Source organism: Eleutherodactylus coqui, chromosome 6, assembly GCF_035609145.1.
Source record: "Eleutherodactylus coqui strain aEleCoq1 chromosome 6, aEleCoq1.hap1, whole genome shotgun sequence".
NCBI classification, from domain to species: Eukaryota; Metazoa; Chordata; class Amphibia; order Anura; family Eleutherodactylidae; genus Eleutherodactylus; species Eleutherodactylus coqui.
In genome coordinates this window covers 141,933,806-141,961,709 of record NC_089842.1, presented here as the reverse complement: position 1 = coordinate 141,961,709, position 27,904 = coordinate 141,933,806, and the positions used below count along the sequence as shown (strand labels likewise).

General features: G+C 40.4%; 1 protein-coding gene across 4 annotated transcripts in view; it reads right to left on the bottom strand.

Annotated features, from left to right (window-relative positions):
* Window positions 1–627: 627 nt before the first annotated feature.
* Window positions 628–27,904, bottom strand: part of EPS8L1 (EPS8 signaling adaptor L1) — a 73,333-nt gene continuing 46,056 nt past the window's right edge. For all 4 annotated transcript variants that reach the window (XM_066607761.1, XM_066607762.1, XM_066607765.1 and 1 more), the window contains 19 exons: window positions 24,786–24,844; window positions 20,193–20,354; window positions 18,751–18,900; window positions 18,578–18,660; window positions 16,766–16,985; window positions 14,944–15,052; window positions 14,762–14,826; window positions 13,384–13,510; window positions 12,465–12,553; window positions 12,305–12,379; window positions 10,668–10,816; window positions 9,100–9,235; window positions 7,794–7,843; window positions 6,677–6,773; window positions 5,151–5,297; window positions 4,797–4,908; window positions 3,230–3,410; window positions 1,894–2,026; window positions 628–1,601 (listed from right to left, as the gene is read on the bottom strand). In XM_066607761.1, coding sequence (XP_066463858.1) covers window positions 1,512–1,601; window positions 1,894–2,026; window positions 3,230–3,410; window positions 4,797–4,908; window positions 5,151–5,297; window positions 6,677–6,773; window positions 7,794–7,843; window positions 9,100–9,235; window positions 10,668–10,816; window positions 12,305–12,379; window positions 12,465–12,553; window positions 13,384–13,510; window positions 14,762–14,826; window positions 14,944–15,052; window positions 16,766–16,985; window positions 18,578–18,660; window positions 18,751–18,900; window positions 20,193–20,354; window positions 24,786–24,844 — 2,234 coding nt within the window. In that variant the 3' untranslated portion in view covers window positions 628–1,511. The remainder of the gene's footprint in view (window positions 1,602–1,893; window positions 2,027–3,229; window positions 3,411–4,796; window positions 4,909–5,150; window positions 5,298–6,676; window positions 6,774–7,793; window positions 7,844–9,099; window positions 9,236–10,667; window positions 10,817–12,304; window positions 12,380–12,464; window positions 12,554–13,383; window positions 13,511–14,761; window positions 14,827–14,943; window positions 15,053–16,765; window positions 16,986–18,577; window positions 18,661–18,750; window positions 18,901–20,192; window positions 20,355–24,785; window positions 24,845–27,904) is intronic.

Here is a 27,904-nt window from a genome sequence, read left to right as displayed (position 1 = left end):
TAAGTTTGTATGTTTTTTAGAGCTTTTCTCCTTTTTAGCGTTTTTATGGAACAGAATCAATAATTATACACTGCAGGAGGAAAACAAAAAACAGTTCATCTAGAAGAAAGGAGACTAGATGATAACGTATGACAAAAGCAGAAGGCCCAACCACCATGCAGAAAAAGAAGTCTTAGGCCGCCTGCAGACGAGCGGGTCGGACCCGACCCGAGCGCCTGCAGAGACGAGCGCGTACTCACCCGCGCCCGGCGGCCCCGGCTCTTTCATGTGCCGGCTGCTGGGCAGCCGGCGCATGCGCAGACCGGAGCCGGCAGCCGGGTGAGTGATGTATCTGTGCGAGGCTCTGCGAGCCCCGCACAAAAATAGGACATGCCGCGGTTTGTTTGCCGCGCGACATTTCGCGCAGCCAAACCGTGACCGTCTGCATAGGAGTGCGTATTGTAATGCACTCCTATGCAAGCTTTGAGCGGCGGAAATCCCGCGGGAAATCCCACCGCGGGATTTCCGCCCGTGTGCAGGCGGCCTTATGTGAATAATAGAACAAATGCAGTAAATAGAGAAAGGCATGACATGTTATATCCAATATACAGCATAAAGCACCAAGTAAATATGATTGCAGTGAAAATATTTTTTACAGAAATATAGCCCTTTTATTTATTCTTATATATTTAAATAGGTAGACAGACAGACATTATTACATACATACGAAAAAGTAGAGATTACAGCAGAATACATGAGATTTCTGACCCATCACTTGAAGTATACCATATATGCAAGGCGAGTCAAAAGTCTGGAACCACCTAAATATTTGGGATGTTAAATTGGTCTCATCAGTATCTTTATATATTATTAGACCAGTGGGCCTACGACATAAGCCATGCTGATGCAGCCCGTTGCTTGTCTCCAAGTCCATATGTACACTACAGCTTATATGCATTCTTCCTACAATACCCGTACAGGCGATTTGCTCTTTCCCACATATAAAGTACAGATTTTCAAAACTTTGGCAAAAAATATCAATATTTCAACACAGAGGATTTTCCTCCGCTTCCTAAAAACAATAGACTAAAGTTTAGTAACATGAATAAACTGGTAACATTAAAAGCTAAATCATCTGATCACAAACCCTGAAGGAATAAATGAGAACACTGAATTCCTGACCATAACCAAGCCACAGGAGAACATAAGAGGGCAGAAGTGGTCACCGATATCTTGTGCTTTATAAAAATTCTTCATTCTTAGAATGTGGAAATTAGGCATAGTGCTTTTGCAGAACTTCCCATCCCGTCGTTTATAAGACATTGACCGCTATATCCCGTTACATTTCAAAATACATTGAAGAATGGCCTCTTTCTTGAGTAGCTCCGTAGAGATAGCTTCTCCAGCAGATGTGACTGGAGGCGTCTTTGGTGCATTCATATAGTTCAGTTCATATATTAGATAGATTTTTATATTCTTTGGAAGACGTTAAATAGAATCTGTTTAAAGTCCAAATGTCCCAGTGAATTCCTTCAAAGGCTACTACCTCTCTCAAGTTCACTGTCCACCTTTCTCTTTTGTCGCTCCATCACAGCCTCTAGTTCTGTGATCTTTTGGGAGTCCTAAAAAGAAAAATAAAGTAATGACAAACTGATCAAAGTTCTGTTCCAGGAATAGAAGGTTATGTGTACTCTTGCAAATGTTGTTTAGTGATTGTTCTCAAACAGAAATGAAGGAACTTTGAAAAAGTAATCTTGCTTTAATAATATCCGACTGTTTTGTGTATACAGCTACTATGCAGACCTCCACGGTAGACTACAAACAAACCCTGTGTTGGTACCCGTTGAATTGATTCATGACTATATATACACACTACAAACATTGTTTTAGGAGTATGTGTGTTTCATCTCATACCTCAAGTAGCGCCTTCTGCACCATGACCTGGCTGTATACTCTAGCGCCTTCGTCGGGGCTCACAGCTTTAAACTCATCTTTTCTGAGGGAGAACAGCTGAGCTCCATTTAACACACCGAGGGACTTTACAGTCCTAAAATGGCAATAGAATTCATTAGTATTTGCATAAAATGTTACTGTATATCTGGAACTGTATTACATGATCACTTGTGGTTTCTTTCTTTTAAAATATTTTTTATTGAAGATTTGAACCAAAAGTACCAAAATGGAACAAGAATTTCGAGTACAAAAAGAGTAAATTAACAGCACCTAGAAGTACAAAGGTCAGGCAATTAGTGCTTTACTCAAAGAAGTCCATCAGAACACTTGTAAAGCAAGTAGTCCTCTGTATTCACATCAACAAAACTTTCTGGCAATTTAAAGGCTGTGGACTGTAAAGACCATAAGGCAAAAAAATTGATAGCACCCTGTATATTGATAAAAAGTTGGAAAGAGTCCTTTCGTAAAGCTTCATGTCACCTGTTCATTTCAATGGACGCCATGTAATATTAAATACCCAACCCACAGCTTCACTTGGCATTCGGATGATAGCAGGCTGTTGAGTTGGGACTGACCCATTTATCATAAGTACAGATTTTTAATTAAGTTTTCTTTTTAAAGCACCCAAGGCTAAAAACTTAAAGTCTGGCTGCTTCAAAAAGTCTTGAAATAAAAAATGTAATTCTGATGGATGTAGAAGCTGAAAAAAAAAACTATCACGTGCACAACGTTAACCATATATCCAACAGACTGAAACAAATGCATCTATAGATTTGTGTTGTGGTTCACTAATACCTTAGGTCATATCTTAAAGGGGCATTTCAGACAAAGGCATTTATGACATCTAGAAAACACCACAAATGTCTGGATTTTCGGAACCCCAGAGTTAACAATGGTTTGATGACCAATGTTTTGCAGTACAAGTCGACAAGGTATGCCAATCTTTCTCCAGCATCTCCTCCTCTTCTTAGCGGCTATGCCCAGTTACCCTGTACTAGACAATGAGGGTTTACCCCTATACATCCTCTCTGGTGTAAGTTATTGACTTATATTGTAACTACTGCAGTGGCAACTTATATAGGTGGCACTGCAGTGGAAGATTCTGTTTTCCTCAAGAAATATGATTTACATGCATTTCCCAGGGATTACTGGCTAAGGTCAGTCTAATATTTCTAGTGGGACCTGCAGTATGATAAATGTTGAAAATGCAAATATATTTATTGACAATTTTGTGTTGCTAACTAGACTGACGAGACTAACAAATTGGCTTAGGGAAAGACCTAGAATGAATACTCACAGTGTGTTGAAGCCTTTGGCCTGGAGCCAAGAGGTGACCTCTGGTGGGTTCGATTCATCACTAAGTGGAATGGAGGTATCGGACATCCTCTGGATATTTAGGCTCTTCTGTTGTGCTGTTCGGCCATTTGCCAGTCTGAGCAATATTTCTTCATTCATGCTATTAATTCTGTCAAATTTTTCTGAGGAAACAAAATAGTTAATTAGATTTATTAGAATTTTAGAAAATCAGAGTGTTTAGTAAATTTATGCTATCACTATTAGTGATGAGCGAAATTCTGAGGCTTCTTTCACACGGACGACAGCAATATCGCTACTGCAAAATTACTGTAATATTCAACTTTGCATCCTTTTGCTGCTACCCACGATAAAATTGCGCGATTTTATCATGAGAAAGTTAATAGGAGTTTCTAATATAAAAATGTATCTCATCGCACGAAAATCGTAAGCATGTGCTATGCGATGCGATAAACAAGGAGGCTCCATAGGGAAACATGGGCTACAGAACTTTGCAAATCGTGGCTATATTAGGCATGCTACGATTTTATTTATAGGAACATAGCATCAGTGAAAACATAGCCAATGTGAAGGAACCCATTGGAAACCATGGGTTTCACATGCATGCGTTTTGTAGTGTTGTCGCATCGCTACGAAATCACACAATTTTTTTAGCCCGTGTGAAAGCAGCCTGAAAAGTTTGGTTCGGCCAGTTCTCCGAACTTTTGCAAAAAGTTTGCTCCAGTCCGGAATAGTTCAAACTGAACCGAAAGTTCATCAAAACCCCCTTAAACTGTGGGTAGAACACTGTACAAGAGCTAAAAAAGCCATATATAATTTTGAGAGAATTGTACTGGGCTTTTATGGCTCTTAGACAGGGTTATACACCAGTGTTCAGGACTCGTGTTGAGTGAACAAAACCAGTAGAAGCTTGTTTTGGGTAGAACTTTGCTAAAAGCTCAGTTGAGTTTGACCCGAAACAGCATTCTACTGGTTTAGTTAGCTCAACATTAATTACTATCTAACGCTATTATTGGACATTATAGTCAAATCCCTTGTAAGATCATCACATACACAAGAATACCGAGACATGATACTCTACCCAGTTTAATGCTTAATGAACCATTTCAGTGCACACTGTCCATAGGGACTCATCCGATGAAGAGAGTAAAGGCCCATCTACAGTGGAAGAACGTCAGGCAATCAATGCCCGAGACTTGTTCCCGCACATATACTCGCTCTTGTGCTGTTACACAGGAGCGAGTATCACTGGCTCTCTGACAGAGCGGCCAGCAGGGGGCCAGGGCAGCTGGAGGAGATTTCACTCCTCACTCCCCCTCCCTTCCATTCACGTAACACAGCGACCGTTCAGTACTGATCATCGTTCGGGTTTTTAAGCTGCATAAAATCGTTTGCCCGACATCCGTCCAGTGTAAATGGACCTTAAATGAGATGTGTCTGCACATCTCTGAAGCTGGTCAATCAGTGTTTTAGGAGCCTGAAAACTCCAGATAAAGTCTTGTTTATCTACTGGTGTGAAATGTTGCGGAATGTAAAGTTCCAATTCCTACCTTGTTGGTCAACAGTCGGCTGTGGTTGTTGGCTATCTACTGTATCCCATTGTCCTGGAATCATACGACTTGCTTTTGATGGCTTTTTGGGAGGTGTTGGTGGTTGTGACCTCTGGAGGTAAGATTAACAGTGTTAATAAAACAAGTTTACAATAGAAAGTCATTGAATGCCACATTAGTATCACAACACAATGCTTAGAGGGACACTGTTGTATCTAGACAGTCATTTCAGGGTGAGGAAAGGCTGAATGTAGTGTAGTTCAATAGAAAGTTCACATCTACAGTTCTGAGAGCCTCTGGGAATATTCATATACATGTTACCCTTTACAAGAAATTAAAAATTGCTGCACACACCCTTACTGGACTCTTGGGTGGGACTCCATTTTGTTTGGCTTTGTCAAGTTCTGGTGCTGTGACTGGGGCAAGTATATTATAGGGTACATAACCAATCTGCCCAAAGCGATTCTGCACTTTCCACCATTTCTTGGAATCATCTATAACCTAAAAGTAGGAAAAATGAGACAAACATATTTACATTAAAAAACAAAATACAACATCAATCAGAGTCCAGTGGTGGACATATGAACCTTTATATGGGCAGTTACATTTTTCTATTTGCAACCGATTAATTCTGGGTAAGCAATACTTCTGATTCCCAAACAGTCACATTAAATTTGGAAAAGCCCTTCTTAAAATGTCACCTTTTTTAACTGTTTTTGAATTGTCTCATACAAATTTATTTGCTGCAGAGCTCAGTTGCCTTAAGTGTATTTTTAACCCCTTAATGATATAACAAATTTTAGCCTTAAGAACCTGCAAGTCATTTCCCTTTTTGTATTTCAACATTCAGAACTCTTCATTTTTTCATTAATGTAGCTGTATGACACCTTGTAAAAATTAATCTCAAAAAGCAATCCTGCAAAATACGTCATTCGCAGTGTTGTATAAATATTATGTTACCTTTATTCTACGGGTCATTACAATTATGACACCACATTTACAGAGGTTTTGTTATGTTTTATTATGTTTGCACAAGAAAAACACTTTTTGTTACAAAAAGACTTTGTCTGGTGCAACATACTGGGGCATTATTAATTTTCAAATTGACAATGCTCTATGTAGGCTTGTTTTTTGCAGGACAACTTTAGTTGTTATCGGTACCATTTTTGAGATATATATATATAGATATATAGATATATATGAACAGAAAATAGCTATTTTGGCATTTTTTTTTTTTTAGTTTTCTATTTTTATTGAATTTACCATACTGGATGAATAATGTATTATTTTATAGTATGGGTTGTTATGGATGTGGCAATGATCTATAAGGAGGGCGGCGCAGAGGCTTCCACTCCGACCTCTTAAGTATTTTGAGCGGAAGTCTCCGTGCCGACCTCCCAAGTAGTGTCCGGCACTTGTAACTGCAGGAACAACTCTCATTGATTTCAAGCGCTGGCCAGTACACGGAGGTCAACGTGGAGGCTTCCACTCGGACCTTTGTGTTATTGCGGTGCTGACAGCACACGCCCGTTCGACTGAGCGGTCGGATCCTGAGCAGCAGACCCCGGCCGATCAACTATTGATGACCTATCCTGACTTTAGGTCATCAATGGGATTTCACTGAAAACCCCCTTTAAGTGTGCTGGGAATTCCAAATCGAAATCTGTATTTAGACATATTGGTTTTGATGCGGATTTCAGCAGTAGCAGATTCAGCTGCATGTTGTGGACACACTCCGAGCCAAGTGAAACTGCCCTTAGGGGCCCATAAATTCTCTCTATAAGGGGACCAGTGCTATAAGTGAAGCATTATAATTGGGGGGCCTTAGTAGAGATTTTGCATGGGCGCCCAGTAGCTTCAAGTTACACCTCTGCACATACCTCCAATATCTCTCCTTGTAACACTGATAACTCATTGCTGTTCCTGGCAACAAAATCATACGTGCAGCTCACACACTTGCTGTTCGCCTCTTCATGGCTGCAAAATAAGATGGCAAAAATGTATTTTATGTAACATGTACCTCTTTTTTGTGCAATGCAGGCTCTCTAGACATTAAGTTGAAGTAAGGCGCATTTTTTTTCTAATAGACTTGATTTATTGTAACGTATTTACTAAATACTGGAAAATCATTTTCAGCTCTTAACCCTTTCCAGTCCAATTTGTATTCTGGTTTTCCTAGGAGGCTTACTCTTTTTCTGCTGTTATACAACAGTGCTATATGCTGGCTAAAGCCAGTACTGCATGAGGTGACACATTGGATAGGCTCCAACAACAGAAAGCCTGGCAATATAGTGTAAAAGAACCCCGACGGAAGTCTTCCAACATCGGAGCTGTACAGCCTTAAATCATAATGTCTTCAGAGGTCAGACAGTGGATTGGAAAGGGTTAAAGTGTCCTGCATTCTGAAGCGGAAGTGAAATGAATATGCTCTGTACAGATCTATAGAATATATTGGAAATATCAAAAATTCGAATAACTCCTGTAAATGACAAATATTCAGTTTTCGATCTTTTTGAGGTCTCCAAGGACATAGCTATAGGGGAGCGCAGAGGCAATAGTCACACCCATAGCGGCAGGGAGTCCTACAAGTGCTCTGGGCATCAGAAGGACGGGCTGTCATAGCACTGTTAAGTGGCAAGTGGGGAAGGGCTTAGCAAGGCACCGCGGAGCCTGCTGCTAAATATGTCAATGGCTTTCTTACATATTCCCAAGAAGAAAAGATGTTTCTTGCTATAATGTCACTTCCTGAGAGTTACTGAACAGTGACATAATTTAGACAATATGCAAAAAGAAGGTAACAGAAAAAAAGACTCTAGGGAGAAGAACTAGACAATTGTCATAGCATTACATGGTAAGATTTGTTACCTCCCTTTATTTCTTTTGGTAGCCTATCACTATAGAGTCCTTCTACTTTATGTCTTTCTTTTAAAATATGCATTAATGAAGGCTAATAAGTATATAGCAATCAAATATTAGCAATCCTATGAAATCACCTACCCATTCAGAGCAGGAGGTGGCGCCGGCTGTTGAACTTGAGGAGTTGATTGCTAGAAAGAAAAAAAAGTAATTAAAAAGTTTAAAATTATAGAAAAAAAATGATTTGCACATTAGAGTACCATACAAAACATATCCCTGTAGCAGGGAAGAAGAGCCACTATAGCCACCCTGAACTGTGACTTATATTGACAGTTAATCGGTATGGACATCTTTGGGGGACACTTAAATGCATGCATTTTGGGCTGACAATCATTTTTGCATTAGGGTTTAACTAAAAATTTTGCGCCATTTGTCTTTCTACATATCACTGTACATAGACAACACAGTCTAAAGATGGCTTTATATGAGACATTTTTCACCCTAAGAAATTGCTTGATAGAGTGCGTGTAAGCGACAGATGCTTCGTGTAAATACAGCCACCAACTGGGTGAAGAGCAAGATTTTTTTTACTAGTCGCTTCGTTCTAGCTCCCCTAAAAATAGTCATTGCTTGATTAATTATTGTCTGGTGTAAACAGGTAATCATTGTCTTTCCAGGACTAGTCAACCACCTTGCAGGTGCCGTCAGTGTCCCGGGGGCCGCTCTCTGGACCTCCGTACAAGCTGCTGGGCACTTGTCAAGCCGGCAGAGCATCTTGCTAGTGACGGGGATTAAAATCCCCCGCCTCCAGCAAGAGATTGCTCTGATTGGCTGAGACGGCTGAGTGACATGAATGGCTGTAATTGGAGCAATCCATGAATGGCTGTGATTGGACAGCGAGGTCACGTGGGCGGGCGGCAAAACTAGAAGCAGACAACGAAAGTAGAGGTGAAATTCTGCGTTGAAGAATCGGCGAAAGAAGAAGGCAACGAAAGTAGAGGTATGACTGTGTTACATTATTTAAATTCACAGTAGTACTTTTGGCACTTCTCTGATTTCAGCCCTTATAGAAGAACCAATTATTGGCTGCACTTTCTTTTAGTATATTCTGTATTTTTATCTATTTTCAGGTCTAATGTATCTGATGTATTATCATCTTGGTGATGTTGTATGGGTCTCCATGTACTGTATGGGGATCAGGCCTGATTTTTTAAAGTTTATTCTTTGTTCCTGGTTATGATTCCATGAAATATTGATGGGAGTGCACTTTTCATGTAAGTCACTTGTTTCTTTCAGGTTATGTCTTACTGATTAGACATACTAGTAGCACCCCAATGCTTCTTTATTTACATTTTATTTTTGTATATTGAGTGCCTGCCTAATCTGATTTTCTTCTGCTTTCAATGAAAGACTTTGTCACAGTATGTTTCATGCACAAACTACTCACCTGTGACCTTAATTCTTCATGGCGATGCTGAAGCTCAACAGGATCTTCCCAGACTTTTCCATCACTATTAGTGGGTACCCATCCGCTCTTAAATGTGGGATAATAGGGCTCGCAATAATCGCGTGGGAATTCCACTCTTTATGGAGAAAGGATATTTAGAGCAATTTGTAAGAGCTGTAACAGTTCTACAATATTCTGTACATGTAGGACAAGAAAAACATACTAGCTGAGATTGTCTGCATGGCAGTTGCTCCTTAGCACTTGATTTTAGTAACACTACATGATGATAACTTCACAGTTTGTATTCTGATGCTAAGGAACATCTCACAAAAAACTTTACGGCTAATTCCCCGGCAAAATCTGTATGTCTCACATACCGATTTACTAAGGGTGGAATCTGCAGTATTTTTGTAGCAAAGGCAAAATCCATTGGTAAAACAATTAGATTTTGGTGCAGATTTGGCCATAGCAGAATTCTTCACCAGATCTGAAAGCATCCTTGAATTGCAAATTTTAGCAAAGGAATGGATTTCCCATAAAAGGAACCTCTCAGCCAGGTCTATGCTGCCCAAACCATGGCCAGCAAAAGTCCCAGACAGGTTTGTACATTCCAGGCATGCATGTCTTGTTCTGAAATGCTGCAGCATTTAAGAATAAACATTCTTTGAAGATAGAGTCTAAACTGTTGCCAACAATGACTGTACTGTAAGTGTATAGGGAGAGAGCCCTGACTCTAGATGACGTGGGTGGGGACAGGCCAGCGCAGCCCCATCCCCATGCTCCAAGCGTCATTAGGACTGGATCTTCAAAGTAGGTTTACTCTGCAATGTACATACCTGTCCTGGGTTCAGGCTGCCTGTGGTTTGGGCAGCATTGACCTTTTGACAGGTTTCCTTTAAAACATTTCTATTTCATTTTTGCCTATGCATATCTATAATTAAAGCCTCAGATTGTATCCCTAAACCTAAAGCATCTCTTCCAATATCAAAAAATACCAGTAAATATTAGTCATCAAGTTCTCATCTGTCAAGCTGGGTGGCAAACAGTATGGTAGCAATGAATTCCATGTCTGCTTAGAGCACTAGTGATAAATCCTCTTGTACTGTTGCATTACAAAGTATTTTAGCGATTTAGGTAGGGGGACAGTTTTTTGGGGTCCTGAAGTAGCAGTCACAGCGGGACCCTTGTGCAGTGTGGAGACGCAAATACCCTTCTTCCACATGAGGAGACCAGAACTATACATGACACATCATAGCCTTGTTAAAAACTTTGCAATATGGCCTAGGTTACCCCTTTGCTGATTTAGAACTCTTTGAAAAGGTGGGTGATAAGTCCTGTGATAGCTGTAATGCCATCATATGGATTATCACAAAACCTTTCCAGAAACAGCTGTGATCTAACTACAAAATGGCTGATTTTTAAAGATTTTTATTTACAGTAAAAAAGAAAAATGCCTCTTAAAATGTTGCCCAACTAGATCTCATCTTCCCCATTGATCCTCTTGATAACTAAAATGATGAACCTATGTCATTTATTGCTGGATGTGGAATTGTAGGACCCATTCATACCTTGGTTTGGTCCAGTTTGGTCCCAAAGAATTCCATAATTCAAGTTCTGTCTCATCTAAACACTCACTCAGCAGAGTAACAGCTTCTTTGGTTAGCATTGGACTTTTGATACTAGCAGCCATGTCCGGACCTCCAGAACTGTCCACCAGCTGATTTCAAGAAATGAGAAGTTTACATTTTCATCTCATACATCAAGGAACAACTTAGAGCCCAAAAGATCACTTAACTAACTATACTATGCACCTCCTATAGGTCTAGAATTGTCAAGAAGGTTTTCATACATATCCCCATAACAATATTCAAGCTTGTCAGAAAGATACCGAACTCAGCTAAGATGGATAATGGACACTAGGAAATTGTATTATTTTATATCAACATGTTAATGTTAGGCGTTTGTTCTTGCCTTCCTCTAGATTAAGGCTTTTGTCAGACGGGGTTTTTTTTTGCGCGATTTGCGCATGCGTCCGGCGATTTTTTAAAACCATTGCTTTGCAATGGTATCGGACACATGAGCGCTTTTTATGCGCTCGTCTGATAAATTATAGAACAGAAATCGCAGATCGCACCTATCTGCGATCTGCGATTCCTGTTCTCTTCTCTATATGCTCTCAATGGGGCCGGCGACAGCAGCGCCGACCCCATTGAGAACATATAGAAGACAAATCATTCTTTTCTGCCACAGCTGTAACAGCTGTGGCAGAGAAGAACGATGTTTGCCCATTGAATTCAATGGAGCTGGCAATACAGCCGGCTCCATTAAAAGCAATGGGCTGCCGGCGAGCGCAGGATGAATTGTCGGGAAGGGCTTAAATATATAAGCCCTTCCCTGCAATTCATCCAGAAATGTGTAAAAATGAAAAATATATATATATATACTCACCTTGTTCCGGCAGACGGAGTTCAGCACGGCCGGCCTGCAGTAGGTGTGAAGGGGGTGTGAGTCAGACTTGCCTCTGATTGGCTCAGTGCTGAGCCAATCAGGGGCAGGCCTGACTCACACCCCCTTCACACCCACTGCAGGCCGGCCGCGCTGAACTCCGGCTGCCGGGACAAGGTGAGTATATCTATATTTTTTATTTTAACACATTTCTGGATGAATTGCAGGGAGGGGCTTATATATTTAAGCCCTTCCCGACAATTCATCCCACACTCGCCCGCAGCGCATTGCTTTCAATGGAGCCGGCTGTATTGCCGGCTCCATTGAATGCAATGCGCTGGACAGCTCCGGCCCGTTTCTAATGAAACGCGGCTAGGATCAGATTTTCGGGCCCCCGGTCACGCGATTTGCGGATGCGCATCCGTCATGCGATCCGCAAATCACGCGAAAAAACGCCCGTCTGACTAAGGCCTAACACTGCATGATAGTAATGCTGGAAAAATACATTATCCATCTATCTCTGACAATAAGCTCTGGTTGGTGTTTTACAAGCTACCATTGAGCCCCCCAAACTTTGAGATCATATGCAAGTCCTTCTAGTGCCACAGTTTTACTGTGACTCACTAAAGTCCAAACATCACCAATGGAACCCTGAAGTTCCAATAATCAATCTACAGTATACCCAAGTTACACATTTCATTTATAGAAAACGTACTCTAGCATAAACTTGTAGAATAAAGGAGAAAAACTAATAACTTACAGTTTTAAGTGGTCCGAATAAGAAGTGAACAAGTTCAATCGAACTGGGATTCATGATGTTATTTCTGAGCCTTGCCTATGCAGAGAGAGAGATGGAAACAAATCATGGAAACCTATTTTTCGTAGCAATTTTTAGTCCACTTTGTGTGTCTGTTACATACCAGTAAAGAGAAGCAGTACTTGTATTTTCGGGCAGCTTCTTCATAATCTTCGAATTTTGGAGGTTTAGCTCGGAGAGTCAGCAATCCCTCTGTGGAAAGAGGTTATAAATGTTATGTAAGAGTATGGCTTTCCAGGTCTACTGAATGTTAGCAATAAAAATTCTAAAACAGTTAAAATAGTTAATCAGTCATGCCTGTAAAGTCGACCAATAAAATATAAAATCTTATATGGCCTTGTTCGTTTTTTTTTTCCAGCTTCCTTACTTTAAAAAAGGTTGTCGATCTTGTTTTCCCATACAAAAATCCAATCACTAAGTTGTGTGTTCTGGAATTGAAAGAATTTTTTCGTCAAAAATTGCTTAACACTCAGTAGGCAAACAGGTGATTGGTTCTTCCATCATGACAACGCACCTGCCCACAAAACGCTGGGTTTTAAGAAATTTTTGAAGAAAAACAGCATGGCTCCCTTGCCTCACGCTTTGTATTCACCCCATCTTGCACTGTGCAACTTTTCTTTATAGTTGCATTGAGCCGTGGAAAGGGAAACAAAATTTCACAGCTACATGTTGTTTGAATGAATCAGCCATCACAAAAAAGGTAAAAAAAACTCAATAACTTGCTGGGAAAAAAAAATCACCGGCGCCAAAAAAAATGCAACCTTCCCCAACAATGTCACTGGCATACCGCCTGAGAAGGGTTCCACAGACATTCATCTAGCAACAGAAACCTGTACTAGTAACGCCCCACCCACCAAAAGAAGAGTCATGTTTCTTTTGGGTACCCAGTCGTACATACTCTATTGCAGATTTTGGCCTTGGTCAGATTTGAATCTGGGAATCCAGCTCTGCAAAGCAGCAATGCTTACCACTGAGCCATATGATACTACATCATTTTTTCCCCCCAAAGTATTTAGTTTTACCTCCAACTTCAGGCTTCTTGCTCCTTCTTGACTTTTTTCTTTGATTTAGGACTTTAAACGCTTCTGCTGACTTCTGAAGATTTGCCATGAAGTACTCAATGTCATCAAAGCAGTGATTTAGTAAATCCTGTGTAACAAAGAACTTATGTGAAACAGTATAAAGTCATAATAAAGAGTAATAATGTACTATATATATAATAAAGTCAGAGCCAAGGAAATTGTTGGTTTTCTTTTTTAACCAAAATGCCTTATGTTGTATAACTACAACACTCGGGACAATAGAAATCTAAAAAGATTTTACATGCTGAAAAATGCAAATGTTAGGTATTCTGTGTCCCAAAACAGCCCATGATTCAACTCTGAAGATCAATAAATCTGAATATCTTCTAGTTCCATAGGCCTTCTGTCATATTGTTTTGTTCCAGATGTGCAAAACTCAGCATGCAGTTACAGCTCGGGTAGATATGCAAATAATTAGAGCTAAGGTGTGATTAGCTGAATGGTCTTGCAACCTGAGACCCTAAAAGTGGTCCCAACCTTGGCCTATAAAAGGCTCTCAGAGGCTCCTTGTGTGTAGTGACCTCTTCTTCCACTTGTGTAGAGCTTGTTGACCACTAGACACCTCTATGACGCAATCACAGACATTTCACTCAGTTTGCAGAGTTTAAGAGGGGGCGCATTATTGGAATGCGGGAACCTAGATGCTCAGGTTAACAAATTAACAGCCAACTGGGTCATTCTGACCACACTATTAGGATGTCTTGGAATCAGTGGATGCATGAAGGCCTGCACACAAAGAGATCTAGGTGACTGATTTTTTCGACAATCAGTGGTTCACTATGTTATTCTATACTCCAAATATAATGGAACCCTTATAAAATGGACATCAAAGTGAAGAAAGTTATACTGGTGAAAAATATTGCGCAAGAACAAGGGGACATTAAACCTCGAAATCAATGAGGAAAGTCTAAGAAAGTCTCAAACTGCTGAAACAATCTTTAAGCCATTAGGCAAAGAAAAAAAAATCAATTTCTTTTTATAAATACTTTTCATTTGTTTTGGCTTATTCGTTAGCTCTAGTTATTCTTTAAAGGGAACCTATCACAATGAACATGAAATTTGGTCTGCAGGCAGCGGTTCTGCTCACTGCCTCCTATTCCATAACCTGCTCCCCACAGATAGGACATCATATATTCATACAACATGATGCGGTCCTTTTAAGCATATTCCGTAGGGTAAAGCAGGGACTATACATTTCTGTGAAGCCTGGGTGACTCTGTGTCAATATTATAGCTCCATAGTAGCAAAAATGACTGCTGGAACTTCTCTATGTATTGTCTGCTATCAATTAGAAAACTTTTACACTTTTGATACTCACCACTTCCCGTCCAGCTCTGATGGCCATTGGATCTTGGGTGTCATCATCATCAACTGTAAGAACATCTATTAGAACAAATAGTTTAGTACACATATACTGTAACTAGTAGCATTACATTAACAGTTGTAAATGTTGTAGGCTTTTCAGTGTCTGTTCATCCTTGTAAACTTTTGATGACTTACCAATTGTCTGTTCACCTGAGCTACTTTTTTGTTGCATTTGTGGACTCCCATTATCCTGTGGGACTTGTAAATACTTCTCAGGTCGTATCACTTGGCTGTAGGTTGCATCCTATGCACAGAATATTGGGAAAAAAATCACTATGTGCAATACAAGGGAATCTTTCAGATTTGCTCAACGGATTGAGGCTGCTCTAGTGAATCAACACACTTCTTCAATGATGGCCATAATATTGTGGTCTAGGTACATTCAATACATTGTACAGCTCAGCGTCACTTAATTGCCTGTGACAAGACTCCATTAAATGCACATCAGCTTTGTCTTTGCACTGAAAAAATGCAGTATGAGCCACTATGCCACACTGGCCTTATATGGGCACTAACCTTTCACACAATTTACGCTCATCAGCAGCATAATCGTTCTTGTAATATACTTGCATTAAAAAAGTTTTGCTTCACCACTAAAAATCAAGTTTGAAGTAGCTGCCACTAGGGGTCTCACTTTGAGCAACTTTGCAATCCACTGCTTGTCATTAGACATTTGGCTTCACTGGTAAAGTATCAGTAAAATGAGAACACTGCTAATTACTACATGCAGAAGAGGGATGAACATTCAAATGCAGCGGTGAGCAGGGTTGTACGACATTGCATAGGAGGTGTGGCAGAGGAAGCCTCGGGCAGTACAGTACTGGCAGAATGGCTGGTTTAGGACACATCCACACCTATGGTATAAGTCAACTGCAAACAGTAGGGCAGACTGAAATTGAACAGACTGAATTGTTAGAGCTCAAACTGGGTGCAAATAGCAGCAAAGTAGCAACCATATAGACCCAGAGCTGCTTTTGAAAATGTTTTGAACACTCAGGTATGCTTTAAATTGCATTTTAAAAAACGCTATAGGATAGGTTTCAATTTTTAACTTAGGCTGGATTCACACCTACGTTAGGGCTCAGTTCAGTGTTTCTGTCTCTTTGCTCTATTTGTAAAGGAGAGAAACTGAAATAAAGCTGAAAAAAAAAAACTGATCAGCTTTTTCCTATTGATTTCAATTGGGTTTAAAATTTAAAAAAAAAAGGATAGCAAATGGAGTGGCTTCCATTTTGATGGGTTTCCGGAGTTTTTTTCGGACAGGAAACCAGCGCAGCATTATTTTTCCACCCCACCCCCACCCCAAGGAAACCTGACAGAACGGAAATGAACAAAAGGCATTCCATTTGCTTTAAGTTTTTTTTAAACCCCATTGAAACCAATGGGGAAAAAAACAGATTCATTTTTTTTTCATTTTATTTCAGTTTCTCTCCTCTAAAAGCAGAGAAGAGACACATAAACCCTGAACTGAGTCCTAACTCAGGTGTGAAAGCAGCAAAACTCTGCTGGCGCTCGCTTAAAAGGAATGTTCTTGTTTACATGCAAATGCTGAAAACCCATATAGATACAATATATCTCAGGGCCCCGAGTTTGCTACAATTCATGACATCTAGGTAAACACAAGCAGCAAAATTCTCTCTCTTGCCCTGATAATTTGCTACAATGTATCAATGGACCTAAAATCATTCTGGAGTCCAAGCTGTTCAGTTCATAGGAAATTGCCTAGGCTGGATACAAGTGTATCAGCTGTTAGGCTGATAACTGTACAGATCTATCCCTCCCATGAATGTAAAATAAATAATTAATTACAATGACTGACAACCAGTAAAAAACTTATGATAAAGTGAAATATAATGTTACTGAAATAATACTGGAACCCCCCCTTATTGTGAATTCCTATATACAATCTCCGAATTTGACTTTGCATATCCAGTAAACATGATGTTATTTCATATACCTCTGAAGAACTGCTTGACTGCTGCGTTTGTGCAATTGGATTGATGATGACTTGAGGGTTCAGTGATGGGTTTGCAGATTTCGCAAGTCTTCGCTGTGATTCCCGCTCCAGGATTTCTGCTGGGGAGACGTAGCGTGTTTGAGGCTGTTTCCAATGTCTCGGAGGCGTGAAGGAATTGGGGGCACTTGTGCTCTGCTCGTTCATCTTTTCCTGGGTGTTCCTTAAAGCACATAAGATACATATAAGATTATATAGATTTATGTCAAACAATTAAATAAGAATATTGTATCCCAAAATGAAAATCACGTGTCGATAATGTCAGTAAGCTGCGCCTTGGGTCAAGTACTTGGGTAACCATATGGTCGCCATTGCAAACCTAAGTTTTGTATTGAAGCATCCCTCACTTCTGTATCACTTCATAACTAGGTAGATGGACTCTCAGGGATCTAAGTCGCCCTTCTGGGAGCCGTAAAGCGTAGCCATTTGTCTCAGGTGTAACAAACTTAACAGTTTGACAAAAGAGGACCACTTAATGGCTTAATATCTGCGGTTTTCCTATTTATATTTGCTTTTCCTTATTATTTATGTACAGTTTATATAACACTAATACATATTCCACGGATCTATAAAAAAAGATTATCACAATTTACATTGTGCTTTTTTGGAGGACAATAGCTTTAACTTTACTGGTTCTCTACTTAAAGAGGTCCATTACAAGTTTGAACTATACCATCCTATTACTACAGGCCATAATAGCAAGTTATGGACCTGTTTATGCACTCTTTATTTCACAAATAGACTTTGTGGGTCACTACATTCCAGGACCAGAGCATTTGTCTTTTTCTGTCGACAGAGCAGTATGAGGGCTAGGTTTTTGTAGGATGATGTGTTTTTATTAGTAACATTTTGAGATATTTAACACCTTTTGATCACTTTTTATTCCTGTTTTGGGGAAGCGAGATGAACAGAAAACGGCTATTTTGGTATTTCTCTTTTTAGCTTAACAGAATTTACTGTGCTTGATAAATTAATATTTTATAGTATGGCTTGTTACAGATGTTGCAATACCAATTATCTGTAGTTTTTCTTAGTTTTTATATGTAAAAACATTTAGATACTGCAGTCAGCAATAACCATGGCATATGCGTGGTTAAACAGTGGAGAGAAGTGATAGATGAGTTTTTCATGCCTTTTCGGGGGGGGGGGGGGGGGGGGAGAGGGGACCCTCCACATGTGACAGAGTAAATATGTTCTGTTATATGAGGACACACTGGACACTCATACTGACATGACAGCTGTAAATTCAGTATTCCCGGCCCAACTTTAAATGGCTGTAGTTCCGACTCTATGTTTTACTGACATATTTTCGGTTTCAATTTAAAGATAAGTATCTAGCCTTTAAAATGACACTGAAAGCATGTTGGTAACTGACAGAACCAGAGAGATAACCATTTGATGTAGAATAGGCTCTATTCATCCAGAAATGTAATGTCATTTTCCTGAAGAATGAACAGAGCTCGTCCTAATCTGTAGGGGGTTAAACACAGGAATCTACATTTTCCATATACCAATATAAGTGAATTGTTAGCCTAGGAGGAAGCTTTGCCCCTGAATGAATACTCAGGTAGGTATGCTTTGCACATGGCTGCTCCTGCCTCTCCTCAACATATTTTTAGAAGTTGGTTGACGGAAGCATTTTTTGGGGAAGGAGGGGACGATTCCGAATTGCTCTTGGTAGGGTAAAAGGCAGTCATCATGTGACGCAAAAACAACTAAGAAAAGGAGCAAGAAACAATCCAAGATTGTTAATACCGTAGAACTGCGGGTCTCCTTGCATTATTTCCAGATTTGGAATCAGACACAGCACTATTAATATCCTCAGAAATTGATTCCACCTAAATATAAATGAATAAAAATATATTAAGAAAGTGCCAACACCACAACAACCAGTTTATTTCTCACAGTCCCGAATCCAAATATCTTACCCCGATTTCATCAGACTGAAAGAAGTGAACATCAGCTTTGGGTTGGTATCTTTCCTGGCATACTAACACCAGCAGAGATCGATTTCTGTTTTCTGGGAGAAAAGTATCGCAACGTTGGATGGCAGAAATAGGAAACACTTCCAGCTCCTCCTGTACACACAACACAAACACAAGTCACTACAATTTACTGCATATACACGTGTTTTAGTATACAGTATGTACATAACACAATGCTCTTAGTGATCATACAAGTAGAAGGAGTAGTTCCTAAGAGGAAGTCAACATTTGGTAGATCTCCCTAAAAATTATTTCAAAGTAAGGCCATGACACGATCACATGACATTATATGAGAAATTTGCAGTACTAGCTTTGCAACCCCCTTCATTTGCAGAATCAGTGGGGGTCCCAGAGGTTGGACTGTCCCCAATTATAAAGTGATGGCATATTGCTTTACAAGACTGGGAAAGCCCTTTAAGTGTGCAAGACCTGAGGCTGCGCTACTCAGAAGTTCTGATAACATGTCATCTTCTGATTTCCATTAGGTGCAATGTTGTCAAAGAGACTTTGGGGGTAGTCATCATAACAAAAATAGTGTTAAGCAGTTGCAAATTTTGGCAAAAACCTTGCTTGCAAAATAAAAAAAAAAAAGTGACTTTTTAAGATTTCCACCACTAACAGCAGTTATAATTGTACATCAAGGCAGTGTAGAAAAAGAAATCCTGGCCGATTGGTCTCCTACTAAACATATCACAGTGGCCTGCTCTAACATTAAAGGAGTTATCTGAATTTTGAGGACACCACTGCCACGGGGTCCCTCATGGCTTAAAATAAAAAATCAGTGGTTGGTCCTCTGCCGCCAGCTCCTGTCTCCACCGTGACTTCACTTTAGATGCTGAGCCCATCTACAAAACACTTTAGATGCTGAGCACCATCATTGGCTGCTACAGCAGGTTTGTGGGACATCACGACTACCAGTAAGCAGAACCAGAAGCTAGAGGGCATCTTTACCCCATCGTGCCTTGCAGTTGGTACCATATGACTCCATAGACTTTTGCATGGCCTTTCTCTCTGTCCAGATGGGAGAGCCGTTCTTGAGAAGCACACTTTCTCTTTGTTCAGCGCTCTCAGGTGCCTCATAAATTGGGCTCACTAGGCAGCCCAACACTTTAACTCTGGATTTGACACCTACCCCTTGCAACCATCTATAATTTAGCCTCCTAAATTATACACTAGGTTTGGGCTTTGTTACAGATTTTACATTATGGCCCAGGAGCTTCACATTATGCCACTACACCTGAGGAAAATGGCAAAGGAACATATGCAGAGGAGAATGGAAGAGATGAAAGGAAAGGGGCAAAGAATGGTAAGGATCACAAAGTAAAATGGGAAACTAGAAGGAGGGTTGGGTTATTTAACACGATCAAACACACAGAAGAACTTACCTTGGACTCCACATCTAGAAGTTTAACACTGGAACTGTTGACTTGCAGCATCATCTCCTGGATCCAGATTCTGCCTTTGTTATCCATTAAGTTAAGTTTGCGAATTGCATCTTCAACTGTGTGGACGTCATCTTCTTCATCGATTGTGAAGGTCACCAAATGCTGCAATGACAAAAACATAGTCAATACAATGAAAAGTTTGTTTCTTAATATTTTTACCTACATGAAAGCACATGGGGTATGCATGGGTGTTGCTTTTATAAATGAAGGTAGTGAATCTAAGACAGAGTTTCCCAACTCCAGTCCTCAGGACCCCCAACAAGTCATGTTTTCAGGATTTCCTCAGTATTGCACAGGTGACGTAATTATTGTCAGTGCTTTAGACATTGCCACAGCTGTTCTTACTATAGGATATCCTGAGAACATGACCTGTTGGGGTACATTAGGACTGGAGTTGGGAAACACTGATCTAAGGCAATAGGTTTGTCCAAAATCAATAAAACAAATTTCAAAGCTCAGCTAAATGTGTGCAAGAATGTGCTTGAGATTGGGAGTATATTCTCATTTACAGTAAGGCCAAAGGAATCCATATATCAAGGGAGGGGTAGGAAACTCCTGTCTTCCAAAGGTATGCCAGGCTGAAAGGTGCCAGAATTATTTAGAGTTGCACACCTCTTATTAAATATATTCCAGTTACTGCGGTAAATTATAGTAAACATGCCGGACTGTGGGAGGCACACTCTCTTACACTAAGCTTACCCATTTTTCAAAAAACTGGCAGAGGTGACATAAAACTTCAAAATGTCAAATTCTTTTTTTGGAGAAAAACAGAACTTCTGTCAAAATTGTGGCTTTTTGATACCACAGTTCTGCAACAAGTCAGATTATAAATTCCCCCCTTTATGGCTGCTCGTAAAAGGCAAATACAATAAAGTACTGGGAAATGTAAATAAAAACCTGCATAGTATTGAGAGTACTTTCCATACACATTACAGAGTTTCAGGTTGACAAGCCATTAATTATTAGTTTTGCTGATGAGAAACAAGCATATATGGGGTACTATGTGTACATTAATAAGTAATTCTATGGGAACAGTATAAATTTTTGATACACATATCTAGAACTCCTTCAATTTAGTAGCCTTGAGACAATCTCAACTAAATCCGACATTGACACTAGGCGATGGATGCTGCTTTTGCCGCTTGGTGTGGACCAATGAAACGGTTATATTATAAATGGGAGCTAAACATAAATTAATTGTGTGGTTTTATGCTGAAACGACAAGTCAGACAGAATCTGTATTACCAAGATTTTCTTTATAGGTGCAGCAAAGTTCATCCAGACTATTAGCTATAACTAGATTAGAATAATGTGTAGACAATGCATGCTCAGGGATTAGCTGTTCAACTATGATGAAGCTATTAGTGGGTGTGCCAGGCATTACACAATGACAGATACTCATATATATTGCTGCTGCTTCTGAGCCACATTCAATTACTCATTTTATATTTGCATTTCCAATGTGATGAAAATATAATTTGGGTGGAGCAAAAAGAAGAAAAAAGTTTCAGTTACTTAGAAACCGGCTTGAAAGCTATTGTTGTTCTTGACGTCATGCCCATCTACCACATATAAATAAAACTCACACATGAAATCATCTTCTAAATGTTTATGTAACGTTGTAAATGGTGAAAGTTCTGAGCCAACACTTATATAAAAAGATAATATTATGCAAGTGAAACCAAAGGTGACGGGGGACCATGAACGGCTGAGCGACAGCCACAAGGTTTCAACATGGCTGCAATCAGCCAGGTTTTCTGATGTAGCAAACCCATTTACCAATTGCTCTACTTAAAGAGGTGTTCTCATCTCGGCCTTTCATGCTGAGGGAATACCTACGTCTGATCTGACCACCCTGCCAGGGATTATGGGAGCAGTCTTACACAGTTTTAGTAACTCTAGTGTTACGGAAACAGTCTAGTTGACTGTTCTCCACCTTTTCGCTTTAATGGGAGTTACAGAAGTAGGATAAGATTGACACCTTATGGTGTTTCCAAAATCCCAGGCAGGGTAGTCAGATCAGACACGGGTATTCCTATCTCATCCATAAAATGCCGAGATGAGAATACTCGTTTTCTGGGACTTAAATATTGTTGACCTATCATTAGGATATGATATTCATATTTGATTCCTGTGTGTCCGACTAATCAGTAAAATAAAGGTGACACGACACTCCATACAATGTCCCCTTCATTGCTATTACAGGCACATCTGCTTTGCCTGGAACAGGGTTGCCATCCATCAACCAAAGTGGAAATTGGTTAAATATTCAACTAAATGGGACAGATTAGGCTAATCATTGGGGATACAAGCCGTCAAACACCCTAAAATCAGCTTATCATTGTAGGACCTTTGTCCAGAGAGGAATGCCCCTTTAAGAATTTGTGTGGCACACACAAAAAAGAGACAATGGACAGAAAAACTGGTAACTACATAGGGGGATAGTTATAGGGGGTGCAGAAGTAGCAGTTCCACTTGCACCCTGGTGTCTGGGGCACCGAAAGCACTTCTGTCAAATGAGTAGACACCAGAATTAAAAATGGCACATTGTAGGTGAGGAGCCATACCACAGAGTTTATATTAGGGCCCAAGAGTATTAGGTTACTCCTCTGTTTTTTTTTCGAAACATGCAGGTGAACAGCACCAATGCTGGTAAGCATGGCCGGCCTTAGCTATATGCGACCCATGCCACCGGTCACCAGCTTGTAGGGGGGAGGGCAACAGGCAGATGTAGGCTAGGGAAGACCACAACACTTATGTCTGCTTGGCCAGATGATATTCTTCCTCCATGAGGCAGCATTTTGTGGAGCTACATGAATCACCCTTGTTCTGTCTCAGTCTCCCTTTGAACGTTTCAAGGTGCCGCTGTCAGCTCATCAGCACCTCCACAAGACAATTGCTTAGTTCTGCCACTGTATTTATATAATAAGTTTGGTCCTGGTATTGACTCTATGTATTGAGATTGTTTCACGCTGTACTTATGTGCTGAGCTTGGCACTGGTGCTGTATTTAGATTATGAGCTTGGTCCTGGTATTGATTCTATGTAATGAGGTTGGTTTGTGCTTTATTTATGTACTAATCTTGGCTCTAGGGCTACATTTAGGTTATGAGCTTGGTTCTGGTATTGACTCCATGAACTGAGGTTGGTTTGTGCTGTATTTGTGTACGAAGCTTGGCTCTGGTGCTACATTTACTTTATAAGCTTGGTTTTCGTATTGACTCCATGAAATGAGGTTGGTTTGTGCTGTACCTATGTACAGAGCTTGGCTCTGGCTCTATATTTAGGTTATGGGATTGGTTCTGGCACAGTGTTTATTTACCAAGCTGTTATGGTGTGGTTATGTTGTTATCTTGCCACGTTCTGCAAACTACGGGCAGACTGCTTATCACTGCAATTTACAGCTTTTTTTTTCTTCTTATGGTCTGGGCTTGAGAAAAAAAAATTGCACACAAAGTGTTGTCTAACCTAAAGCCAGCACTGGCTGATAGAACACCAGGGGAATAATTTGTTGGTAATTTCTAGCACTGACAAACTAGATGATGCTGAACTGTATGTATGTATACGTTGTCAATTTTTTTGGAGATCCAAGCTACTTGCTTTGAGACTATATTGGTATGTTCTTCATCATTTGGCCTAGAAGTGCTCATATAATCTGATTACCTTCAATAGCTGGCGCTGACTACTCCTCTGGCGGTACCTTATCTCCATGTGCTAAAAACTCATTTGGCTTCATCCTTCTTTCTCCTAACATCCTCGTTCAGGAAAACAAAGGACCCAATAGACATATGAAAACGGTCCAGTCTTACAGCAAGTAGCAGGTTTGGATACTTTCTGTCTAATGTGTATGGGGTCTTAAACAGTACAGGATTTTATTTTACGTATAGATTGTGACATGGAAATCAGGGCTCGCTCACATCTGCATTAAGACTTTCTGCCTGTCTGTTTTTGGAACAGAGAAACAGAATTAAACATTTGTTTTTGCCATATTGACTTCAATGGGTTTTCAAAAAAGTGGAATGCTTTCCGTTTTCATTTTTTTAACAAAACACATAGCACAGGGAATAAACAAAAAAAAAACAGTTAATTCAGTTTCATTTAATGTCATGCTAGATTTCCAACAAGAGAAATCTCTGAGCAGTGTCAACGGGGTTGAGCTTTCTGCAGAGTCTTTTCACCCGGAGATTCAGTGATGGTCTGGTTTATAGACCATACACGCAGTACAATAGAACTAATGAAAGGCACGTTTGTTTGCTTACTTTTAATAAGCTTAAGGTAAAGTTTTCCTGAACCTGCACATTAGGAAGACTGTGTTTTCACATAATGACTGGTTTCATTTCAGATATTTGTCGGTTGTGTAGGAAGTGGCATTCGGCTGACAGACTCTTTAATAACAGTGGAGTCTGTCAGCCGCATGTTTACGACAGCTCATGCCGGGCACTGTGAATAATGAGGTATATGGCAGGTAATAACACAATAATCTCAGTATATGGGAAAATGCCATACTTTCTTAGTGATTCACAAGCACACTTACGTTTACTTGGTATTGTGAGACATCAGCCATGATGACATTTGAGTATCTCTTCCTTTGTTCTGCGGACAAAAGAAAAAAAATATATTAAAAAAATAGACTCTAATAATTATAACTAAAAATAATTAAAAATCCCAGATGGGTTGTCCTGCGACTTTCCCAAATACCTGAATGTTAATTCAGCCTAATTAGACAATGACATGCTTGCACAGAATATATTTCAACATAACTAGTCAGATATCTTTGTTAAAGAGGTAGTGTGCTACACACAAGCTTCATCATCGCTTACCTGAGCAATGTGCCTGATCAGTTGTATTCTGCTCACCTTGGAATGGCGTACAATTTGAACAGAAAGTCTATAAACTCGTATACCACTCACTAATCACAACCAAAGAGCACTTGGCTGAGCAGTTCATCCCCCTCATTCTATTAATTGATGTGGGCTTCAGCACCTTGACCGCCACCAATCAAAACCACTGATATGACAAAAGTTTTTTAAATTTAGTGGCACTTAAAAGGCTAATCGTTGTCATAGAAAAAGTTTCAGACTGCCATCTTCATTCCTTCCTAACAGTAATACATGCTGGATGTGAGATCTGTGTATCCAGGGTGCTACCACTTTCATTAGCTCTCATTTATCTGCATACCTTTATTCCTGGAATATCACCCACTGATAAAAAAAACTCTCATGGGCTATAGAAGGAGAACTGACAGATGCTGACAGAAACGGATGTTGAGGAGTAATAAACTCCTCTAACAAATCGTCTGGTGTGTGCTTTCCTCCCTATCTACAGCCTATGTGATCTGCCCTCCCTGATAAATTGGATGCTTTCCCAAACTCTTTGTTCTCTGATCTGCCTGTATGACCTTCTACTTCTTGCTGCTATCTTTAGCACTAAGGCCATATTCAGATGGCCATGTCCCAGTTGTGCCAGAGATACTTGAATGCAACTCACATCACATAGCACACAGAAACCTGCTCACATGCTGTCTGAGCTGCTTAGGATCTGCATATTGAGTAGATGAGATTAGTGCATGTTGATGGACAAGAATAGGACATGCTGCGATTTCTTTCACATGGGCCACTGGTCCATGTAAAAGATCGTTTGTCTGTATAGCAAGATAGCCTATAATAGATCCATGTGCTGTGTGTAAAAGACAAGGACAGCACATGTATGGAATATATGCACATATGAATGGGCCCTAAGACAGAGAAGGAGAAAAGAAGGAGAGTAGGAGGCAAATGACCACAGCCAGGAGCAGTGGATTGTCTGATGTATATCAAATTCAGCAGGGCAGACAGCTAGGTGAAGGAGTTACATACAGTCAACTCCAAAGCAGCAAAATGGTAGGAAATGTTTAATGAAGAGACTTTAGAAGGTACCTTAAATTTTGCATATAGGAAGCATATTAACAAAAATAAATGTGCCTTTAAATCATTCTCAGAATGGTCTTGGGGGAAAAAAAGTTTTAATTTGCATTTTTCAAAATTATAGGAAAAAACTCGGCAACAGTAAGAGAAAACAATAGAAAGACTTGCCTAGAAACAACAGTCTGGAAAAAACACAAAAACACTGCATGAGATAGTAGATATGAAAAGACATCATGTATTATACACAACCCACAACCAGGGCCTTGCATGTACCATTCCTGGAAGCAACATGTTTGGAATTCGAACGCCCATAAATTAAACCTGATGAGTGGTCAGAAATATCTAGGACTCCAAAACAAAAAAGGTAACTGCCTAGAGGCCTCCACCACCTGAATCCCTCTAGCCCTTCCCACACATTCCTAGCAACAAGACATGGGACACTATATTACATAGTGGGTTTATAGGCACAGGTGTGATGTCCAGAAAGAGGACTACTTCCTTCTTCTGTTGTCTATCCGCTGTCTCTAACACTATTTGCTCTCTCTACCTAAAACTTAACCTCTCAAAAACTGACCTACTGGTGTTTCCGCCCTCTACTAACTGACCTCGTCCTGACATCTCTATCTCAGTGTGTGGCACCACCATAACTCCCAGACAGCACACCCGCTGTCTTGGGGTTATATTTGACTCCGATCTCTCCTTTACCCTCTACATCCAATTTGTGGCCCGGACATGCCACCTGCACCTCAGGAACATCACAAGAATCCACCCTTTTCTCACCGTGGGCACACTAAAAACGCTCACTGTTGCCCTCATCCACTCGCGGCTCGATTATTGCAACTCGTAGCTAATCGACCTCCCCGGCACCAGACTCTCCAATCCATCCTGAATGCGGAAGCCAGGCTCATCTTCCTGTCCAGCCACTACTCGGACGCCTCTGCCCTGTGCCGGTCACTGCACTGGCTGCCCGTCAAATACAGAATTCAATTTAAACTCGCTACCTTCATCCACAAAGCCCTACACAGCGCAGCGTCCACCTATATCTCCTCCCTCATCTCAATCCAACAATCAGCCTGGGGCTCTCCGCTCTGCTAACAAAATCAGACTGAGTGCCCCTTTAATTTGAACCTCTCATTCCCTCTCCAAGACTTCTCCAGACCAGCATCGGTCCTCTGGAACACGCTACCCAAAACTATCGGGGCAATCCGTGACTCACAAAACTTCAGGCGTGCCCTAAAAACGCACCTCTTCAGGGAGGCATACCCCCTAAACCAAACCTCTTTGTATTCCCCCAGATAACATGCTGCTCCCAGTCCTACTGATTTAGCCACCACACGGCTTAAGTCTGACCATTGTCTATGTGTATAGCATCCCTCACTCTCCACCTTGCCATACCGTGCACATCTCCAGACCCTTTACCTTCTGTATCACCCCATTATCTGTAGAATGCAAGTTTGTTGGAGCAGGACCCTCACCCCTACTGTTTCCTTCACCTGATTACTACATGTAACTGTGGTTTTTGTATTTTTGTCTTTCCCCCCTGTCTTTGTAAGCGCTGCGGAATATGTTGATGCTATATAAATAATTATTATTATTCTTCCACATCATTTCTGGCTGACAGACTACTCAGAAAGCACTAGAATCCACATAATATTTGCCGTCAGGCTTTGTCCACCGGTGAAAAGAACGTAACAGCAGCAAACAAAAGCAATCTTGTAACAGAAATAGAACAGCAAATACTATAGTTTTT